The sequence below is a fragment of the Chrysochloris asiatica genome, unplaced genomic scaffold (genome assembly GCF_000296735.1).
Source record: "Chrysochloris asiatica unplaced genomic scaffold, ChrAsi1.0 scaffold00326, whole genome shotgun sequence".
Taxonomy (NCBI): domain Eukaryota; kingdom Metazoa; phylum Chordata; class Mammalia; order Afrosoricida; family Chrysochloridae; genus Chrysochloris; species Chrysochloris asiatica.
The window spans coordinates 2,373,965-2,383,781 of NW_006408844.1; the positions used below are offsets into that span (position 1 = coordinate 2,373,965).

Below are 9,817 nucleotides of genomic sequence, written 5' to 3' on the forward strand. Positions count from 1 at the left end.
TAGTGAGGTTGGCCCAGGATCGGACATTGTTTCGTTCTGCTGTGCATGGGGTCGCTATGAGTCGGTTCCGACTCGATGGCACCTGACAACAACAACAATATATGTAGGTGATATGAAAGGCAGGCATTTATTTCTGTTGCTGTCTTTGGGCAGAAAAAAAAAATCTTCCTTTCTTTATTGAAGCCTCCCTACATTTTAGGTGAAGTTAAATTTTTAATGGCGCTGACTGAATTTTAAATCATTTACATCTGAAAGTGCTTAGTATGCAGACAGTAACTGAGTCCACATCTGAGACTTTAGGAAATCAAGATTATTATCTTTAAACTGTCCTATTTTAGAGTCTTGGTGTGGTACTGTAGAATAAGTACTGGATTGCTAACCTCAAGTTCAGTGGTTCAAACCCACCAGCTACTCCTTGGAAACCTTATACAGGATCTCTAGGAATTGGAACTGACTCCACCACACTCAACAACAACAAAAACTGTGTGTGTGAAAATAAAAATAATGTTAATCTTTTGTTTATTATTATTATTGTTGTTAAAAAAATTTTTTTTTAATGTCTTCGTACTTCTTAAAGTACATTTAGTCTAAATGGAATTTTGCTTTCTTTGAGATCAGGGAATACATTATATGCCTCTGAGTCGTCTTTACTTCAGGAATTTACTGAAAAGCCAGTCTTGACTAGGAGATAGCCTTTCCATAGTAAATTCAACAAGTGTTCATGGAAAGTGTGTGTGAATGATGGTATTTGTGAGCTCATTTGATAGTTTTGTGAGGACGTTGACTGAAGTAGGAACCTCTCAGTTGATCATATGATTTTATGCTAAGTGATTTGATTTCTTTTGTTTGGGGGTAGCCAGTCTGTTTCTCAACATTGAAGTCAGTCCTGTCTTAATTGTCATGCTCTAATTATATTAAAACTTTATTGGAATGGGAGCTAATAGTGTGCTTCTACCTTTCTCTTAGATTCATGCCCGCAACCAAAATGAAATAATTTTCGGGCTGAATGATGGGTACTATGGTGCTGCATTTGAACATAAGGTAAGAGTATTTTCATAATGCTACAAGTTTTATTGAGTGCAGATGTGCCTTGATTTACCTGGCAGATATGATTCTGAAAAGCTCTGTATAATTAGAACCATGTTTTAAGTACCCTTAAGTTTATTGCTTAGCAGTTTAGAGGGAATGCCTTTCATTTATTTCTTTATTTTGAGGATATGCTTCTTAAAGTGAAAACTTGTTTTGGAAGATACAAAACTACCTAAATTCATCTTTTCTAAATCTAGATTATTTTAGATTTTCTAAAGGAAAAATGAGTCAGAACGGACTCAACGGCACTTAACTACAATCACATTTGATACTAGCCAACAACAGACCAATGCGAGTTTTGTCTTCTCCATCTTCTATATAAGGAAACAGTTTGAAAAGGATGAACTCTTGGGACCATACATATAGAAAGTAGCTGAGCTATGCACTGTCCACTCTTTTATGGTGCTTAACCTAGAAAGTTTTGGAGCCTGTACACGACATACTCTTAGTAGTCATCTTGCTTCCTAACTTTCTGAGATGTTATTTCTTAGAATGTTGTTGTTGTTGTTAAGTGCCATTGAGTCGGTTCTGATCCATAGCGACCCTGTACAGGGTTTCCGAGGGTGTAAATCTTTACGGGAGTAGAAAGCCTCATCTTTCTCCCGCGGAGCAGCTGGTAGTTTCGAACTGCTGACCTTAAGGTTCTCAGCCCGATTCGTAACCACTACGCTACCAGAGCTCCTTATTTCTTAGAATAATACTCCATTAATTCAGCAAATATTTATTAAGCACCTGCTATAGCCCACCTACTGTACTCTAAGGATGCAATGAGCAACTGGATCTTTCATGGAGTATATGGAAGAAACAAAACACTGATGAAGGAATCTAACAGCTAAGTACAGGCAATTTCTAGATTACAAACATCTGACTTAGGGAAAACTCTTACTGCCCTTAATGCAGAACTTTGAACCAGTTCTGTCATGATTGACAAAGTGTAACAAGAACAAACTGAAAGTTTTATAGTTTAGGTGATTCATCATGGTAACTGGAACAGGAAAAATTCTGGGTCTGGAATAGGAGATTCAGAAGAGGTGTATTAATAATCCCTTCTAGGAGCCCTTAATTAAAAAAAAAAGAAAAAAGAAAAGTGTTGTTTTTTTCACTTTCTATTGTGAATCAAGTGAAAGTTTATAGACAAAATTATCAATTTTTTCATTCAACAAATCACATACTGTGTTTCATTTCAATGATTACAATCCCCTCCATGTAACAACAGTTATCCCACTTCTTCCCTGTGGTTCTTATTTCCATTCTACCCTCCTTCCCATCCATTTTCAACTTTGTCCTCAAGTAAATGTTGCCCTTTTGATATAGCATAGTTGCCTCACCTATATACCTACCTACTGCTTGGCTGAAAATTAGGCCATGAGGATGAGTTCCTTTCCAGATCTGAAGGGTAGTTGAGGGCTATACTCTCAGGTTCTTCTAGTCTCTTTCTGATCAGTAAGCCTGGTTTTTTGTTTTTCTTTTTTTAATCATTTTGAGTTTTGTTCCACATTTTCTAACACTCTATCTAGGACCTTCCATTGTGGTCCCTTTCAGAGCAATTGGTAGTGATGGCTGGGTACCATCTAGTACTTCTGGTCTCAGAGTCATAGAGACTGATGGTCACATGTTCCATTAGTCCATTGGACTAATTGATTCCAAGCATCTTCAGTTCTCATTACTTTTCTTACTTCTGCACATGGAGAGACCAATAGTTATACCTTAGGTCACTGCTCATGAGCTTTTAAGATCCCAGATGGAACTCACTAAAGTAGGATGGAGAACTTTGCCTTTTTGGACTGTGTTATGCCGATTAATGATGGTGTGACCTGAGAATATGGGCCTGAGCCCCAGGCCCTGCAACTCATTGACTTAAAAGGTTTGATAATATTTAAGAAAGTTTTGTCATTTTGCCCACTGTATGCCAGGAACCTGAGTTTTGTGAGAATGTGTAATTGTTGGGACTGTGGAGAACCAGGCAAATTCAAAATGGTACAATTGGCTGTCAATTTTGAGTGGAGTGCTGCCATATTTTTAAACGTTATGTAAATATTCCTTCTCTTTGAAATGATTGAACAGATCCCTAATGACAAGAAAGTACTCATGACGATCACCTTCAATTGCTGCAAATGCAGTTTTAAAATCACTAAAAGGGCTGCCAATCTTTTCTTGTACTTCCTCCACTACCTCTCCCCAACTCCCACTGCTATTGAGTTTTTTTGGACTCGTACCGATCCTATATAAGATTTCCAAGACTGTAAATCATTATGGGAGTAGACAGCCTCATTGTTATCTTTTGGAGTGGCTGCTAGTTTTGAACCACCAACCTTGGCACCATTTTATATTCTTTGCTGTCCTACTCTTGGACTGGAATACAAAAGTTGGAAACTAAGAGGAAGGATTGGGAGTTGGAAAATGTGACCTTGGTGATAGAAAATGATACTGGAGATAGAATTTTTCAAGACCAATAGCTTATTCATTTTAACTACCTTTTAAAAACAACATAAATGGTGAATATACACAGGGAGCTCCCTAGATGGACTACACAGGAATCAAATTGACTGCATCTGTGGGAAGAGAGGATGTAGAAGCTCAATATCATCAGCCAAAACAAGGCCAGGGGCTAGAACAGAGCATCAGTTGTTAATATGACACTGAAGAAAACGAAAACAAGTCCACAAGAGCTAGAAATAGAAATACCGTAAGATCCAGCAACCTCACTCCTAGGTATAAAAGAGGATTTCAAAAAATTGTGTTAAAATGGAATTAAATTATAATGTAAATTAAAAAAAAAAGTTTTTATTATGAATTGAGTGAAAGTTTACAGGGCAGATCATCAGTTTTACATTCAACAAATCATATACTTTGTTTCATTACAATGATTATAATCCCCTCTAGGTACCATTTTAAACACCCAGGCATATATAATAATTTAAACTACCAAAGGGCACATTCTGCAAGCCTACCTCCTGGCCACCAGCTCTCAGTCCCTCTCTTTCCATGAATTTAGAGTCCTCAGCTGCTCCCTCTCTCCATGTCCCCACCTCTGTCTCCATCTCTGGTGTTGCTGCTTCTATGATAATGTAATTCTTCCATGAATTTTTTGAAACCCCTCTATCTATCCTAGAGAAATAAGAGCTGTGATATGAATACACACATGCACACCCATGTTTATTGCAGCAAAATGACGGAAACAATCTAAGTGCTTATCATCAGATGAATGGATTAACTGTGGTACATGTGTACAATGGAATACTATGTATTGATGAAGAATAATGATGACTCTGTGAAGTATCTCACAATATGAATGAATCTGGAGCACATGATGCAAAATGAAATAAGTCAGTCACAAAAAGGGCAAATTTTTATATGAAACCACCATTATAAAAGTCAAGAATAGATGTTACCCCCAGAAAGAATTGATAGTGACCAGGAATGGGAGAGGGAGAGAGGAAAAATCACTAACTACATAGTACACAGGTGTTAATGATGGTGAAGGCACAGGCAGTACACAGTATAGAGGAAGCAAGCATAGTGTCACCTAGGCAAAGGAAGACACTGAGAGGTATGTAAGAACAAAGGACAGCTGTGGTAACTGCTCTAACATACAAAGTCCTACAACACCAGTAATGACAAACAATAGTATATGCTAAATAAGTGAGAGAAATTGTATGGGCGTGTACCTTTATACATAAGCTATTTGCTTACAAATTTGTAAATATTGTAGGTAGTATATATGTACACATACATGTATAATAGAGCCCATAAGGGGAACAGATATGGAAACTAATTAGAGTTCAGGACTAAACTATTGGACTTGAAGACTAAAGACCATTGTCTTGGGGGACATCTAGGCCAATTGGAAAAACACAGTTCATAAATATAATGTTCTACCTCTTAGTCTGGTGAGTTGTATGTTGTTGTTGTTGTTAAGTGCCATCAAGTTGGTTTCGACCCACAGCGACCCTGAACCCGGTTTCTGAGGCTGTAAATCTTTACAGGAGCAGAAAGCCTCATCTTGCTCCTGTGGATCAGCTGGTAGTTTTGAACTGCTGACCTTCTGGTTTGCAGCCTGATTTGTAACCACTACACTACCAGAGCTCCTTGGTGAGTTGTATCTGGAGTCTTAAAACCTTGTGAGTGGCCACCTACAAGCAACTATTGGTCTCTTCCCACCTGGAGCAAAGAAGAATAAAGAAAACCTAAGACTTAGAAGCAGATAGTTCACAGAACTAATGCCCTGTATGAACCAGTCTCCTCTAGTCCAAGTCCAGAAGAACGAGATGGTGCTTGGTTACCAGTGCCAAATACTCTTACCAGGAACACAATAGAAGGCCCCAGTTAGAATGTAAAAAATGTAGAACACATTTCAAGTAATAATAATAATAATAATAAAGGACAGACTTAATGGTCTGAAAGAGACAGGAGGAACTCCTGAGACTGTCCCTCTAAAGACAACCTTCTAATTTGAAACTGAAGCTCCTCCTAGAGGCCGCCTTTCAGGTGGTTAATAAATGGGCATATATAAACTAACATGTGTGAGAAGTGGGCTCTGTTGAACAATTAGCTTTATGAGTCCAAAGGGCAATGTTTTCCCAAAACCAAATATGAGAATCAAGGAGGGACAGGGAGATGGGATGATTGGAAATGGGGAACCTAGGGAGGAAAAGGAGACAGCACTGACACATTGTGAAGATTACAACAAATGTCACAGAACAATTAGTGTCAGAACTATAGATTGGAAAACTAATTTGCTATGTAGACTTTCACCTACACCACAATAAACTGTTCAAAAAAGAGAAGGAACTCTATAGCCATATACTATAAATTGTTGAAGTATAGGGCAGGCCAATAATCAATGCCCCTTTCTTCTTCCAAAATTGGAACAAGTTCAGAAATAAGATGGTGGTGGTGGCTGTGTGCCATGGAGTCGGCTCTGACTCATAGTGACCTTGTACGGGGTTTCCGAGGCTGTAAATCTTTACAGGAGCAGAACACCTTATCTTTCCCCAACGGAAGACCTGGTAGTTTCGAACTGATGATCTTGCAGTTTGCAGCCCAATTCATAACCACTGCACTACCAGAGCTCCTTAGAAATAAGATAGGTGACTGACAAATGGAGATCAGAATTGTTGGTCTTATTGTTGATAAAATGGCAAATGTGGCTTAAATTCTGCATTGATTGTTACCAGGCTTAGGGGCTCAGGTGTCTCAAGTGATACCAAGGTCAAGTGGCATAACATAGTCCACAAAGACAATGTACTACATCTTATTTTGGTGAGTAGTTTACTTGGGGTCTTAAAAGCTTGTGAGTGGTCATTCAAGGTGCAGCTATTGGTGTCTCCCCATCTGGAGCAAAGAAGAGTGAAGAAAATCAAAGATGCATGGAAACAGTGCAAAGAACTACTAGATTACAAGAACCCCAGCCTTCACAGCCCTGAAACCAGCAGGACTGGGGCCCCGCTACCACTTCTGATCACTCTGAAAGGGATCACAGTAAGAGTGTGTGTGTGTGTTGGGGGAGGGGGTGCGTGTAGTGAGGAGAGTGTGGAACAAAACTCAAAATCATAAAGAAAGGCCAGCCTTACTGGTGTGATGGAGACTGGTAGAACCCACTCTGAGTGGGAACCAACTCAACTGCACCTAACAACAACAACATCATACTGGCATAATTACTTGGTAACTGTGGTGCTGTTAGTGTCTTGGTGTGGCGCTGTAGGATAAGCACTGGACCACAAGGTCAGTTTGAACTGCAAGGGTCAATAACAGTAACACAAGTAGCTCCTTGGAAACCACCCTATACAGGGTTGCTATGAGTCGGAACAGACTTGATGGCACTTAACAACAATGTGGTGATATTGACAAAGTACAAAAAGCCATTCCAAAAACCCATTGCCATTGAGTTAGCTGACTCATAGCAATTCTAAAGGACAAAATTGAGCTGCCCCATAGGGTTTCCAAGGCTGCAAATCTTTATTGAAGCAGACTGTCACATCTTTTTCCTGAAAAACAGTGGATTCCAACGGCTGGCCTTTTGGTTAACAGCCAAGTGCTTTACCACACTTGTTGTTTGGTGCCATCTAGTCGGTTCCGACCTATAGCAACCCTGTGTACAACAGAATGGTACTGTCCGGTTCTACGCCATACGTAACAAGCTTTGCTATGTTTGAGCCCATTTTTTTGTAGTCACTGCATCAGTCCTACTTGTTAAAGGTCTTCCTCGTTTTCACTGACGCTCTGCTTTACTAAGCATGATGTCCTTCTGCAAGGACTGGTTCCTCTTGATAACATGTCCAAAGTAAGTGGATGAAGTCTCTATCCTTGCTTCTAAGGAGGGCCCTGGTTATAATTCTTTCAAGACCAATGTTTTACTCAAAATAAAAACTACAGCAGCAATATCTTTTGAGTCCAGTAGGTGGCAATGTTTTCTAATTTTAATGGAAAGATGATTGGAACAGAGAGAAAAAGGATGAAATCTTTTGGTATAAGACTCTTCAGGAGACTGAAATTTGGTGACTAATTTCATAAAAGTAGTTCCATAGCTTAATAATCTTAAGTACATAGGCAAGTGGAGATTGAAGATTTAAGGACAGTAGCAAGTTGCAGGTTCTATTTTGAGGGCATGTACAAATGAAAATTCTTTATATTTTTCATGGTTTGATACTTCTGAGTAGAAAACCAGAATCCTAATCTCAGATTTGTTCTGACACTGTGTTTCTTGAGCAAATTACCTAACTTCTTTTAGTTTTCGGTTCCTTATCCCTAAAATGAGAAATTTTAATGAGGAGGTTAGCACTGGAGTATTTATCAGTTTATTATAATTTTTAGGGTGACATATCGCTGTCCCTTCCTAGAGGGCAGAAACTCTCTTAGCTTTGCATCTCTAATACTAGGATTTGAACCAGGCTTCTAACAGATATAAAGTAAGTGCTTGTGGAATAGACGAGTGGGCAGAATAGCAGGATGTGTTGTGGCAGGACCAAGCTTAGAAAAGAGTTCTCTTGTCTTTCTAGATATGTACTTTCTCCTTTAGACCATTTTACCTCTGAAAAAGCCATGGCTAAAGGATTTTCTCTGTTGTTGTTGTTTTTCCCTATGATTTCAGTGAAAATTTACTGAGCAAATCTGTTTCCTATTCAACGATTCATGCACATTTTTATTGGTGACATTGATTGCAATCCCTACCTTGTTGGCGGTGCTCTTCCAATTTCCTCCCTGTTTTCACCATTTCATTTGTCCTGTCATCTTCCTTCCTGCCTCTGAACTTACTCCCAAAGCAGGCACTGCCCTTTTGATCTCTTATGGTGGGTTGTTTTAGGGAATGTGTACCTCCCCTGTGTTATTGCTCACCATATGATCCTGGCTGCTCTTGGATGAAAGTTGAGCCATGGGGGCTGAGTTTGAATCCAGGCTTGAAGAATGTCTGGGGTGGTGGAAGGTGGCAGGGATGGCTAGCCATTTTCATCATTTCATTTCTTTTGTAAGTTTCTTCCAGCATTTACTTCCTTTAATTATGATTAAATGCTGTTTAGGGATATCTTCTTTAATTTATACCAACTAAGGATGGCACATCTTAGTATTTTCATTTTTAGGATGAGGATGCAGGAACCCAGGAAAGCTAAGAACTTTCCATTTTGTTAGCCTTATAAAGCTGAGACACTAAATAGGTGACTGTTTCCTCTTGCTGGTCATATTAATACTAACTAGTTTCCAAGGCATGTCCTACACAGTACAGAGACAGAACATTCACACAAGAAGTATGGATGAAGTGTCTCAAGTAGCCTCTTTGAACAACAGAGAGCTCTCTCTGTATGGTAAAATTTCAGCTCTGTCAGTACATCATTGAAGAAAAGTTAACAAATCACAAAAACAGCATACACATATTCTGTTCCTTCCCTCTTCATGACAAAACAGAAGAAACAAAGACTAGGCAAATCCACAGGGTCTGGTTTTAATAGCTGCCTGTTTTATTAGAGCTCATCTAGGACTCAAACTTTTGCTTCTGAATTATTTGAGCTGGTTGATGTCCTAATAACAGTACAGTTCGGTGCCGTTGTTGTTAAGTGCTTTTGGGTTAATTCTGACTCATAGAGTTTCCAAGGAGCCACCAGCCTTGTGGTTACCAGTCCAATACTTACCTCACACCAGGACCCTAACAGTACACTAGGTGGATACAAAGCTTTTGAAAATTACCATTGGGTAGTTTTCATTTACTGAGTGCCTTGAATGTATCAGACACTGTACCAGAGACTTGTTTTAAAATTTAGCCTTCAATTATAACAACTCCATGAGGTAGCAGTTATCCTCATTTATAGGTGAATCTGCTTCATAAGATCTTTTTAAAGTGTTGAAGAGCAAAGATACCAGCTTGAGGACTAAGGTACGTTTGACCCAAGCCATGGTATTTTCAGTAACCTCATATGCATGTGAAAGCTGGACAGTGAATAAGGAAGACTGTAGAATAATTGATGCCTTTGAGTTATGGTGTTGAAGGAGAATATTGAAAGTACCATGGACTGCCAAAAGAACCAGTAGATCCATTTTGGAAGAAGTGCAGCCAGAGTGCACCTTAGAGGCCAAGATGGCCAAACTTTGTCTCTCATACTTTGGACATATTGTCAGGAGGGAGCAGTCGCTGGAGAAGGATATCATGTTTGGTCATGTGGAGGGTCAGAGAAAAAGAGGAAGACCCCCAACAAGATGGATTGGCCAAGTGGCAGCATCGATGGACTCAAGTGTGGCA

At 39.3% G+C, this 9,817-nt stretch overlaps 1 protein-coding gene across 1 annotated transcript in view; it reads left to right on the top strand.

The window, feature by feature from the left end:
* UVRAG (UV radiation resistance associated) overlaps window positions 1-9,817 on the top strand; it is a 354,636-nt gene that overhangs the window by 1,875 nt on the left and 342,944 nt on the right. Inside the window, exon 2 of the mRNA XM_006875426.1 lies at window positions 967-1,041. Coding sequence (XP_006875488.1) covers window positions 967-1,041 — 75 coding nt within the window. The remainder of the gene's footprint in view (window positions 1-966; window positions 1,042-9,817) is intronic.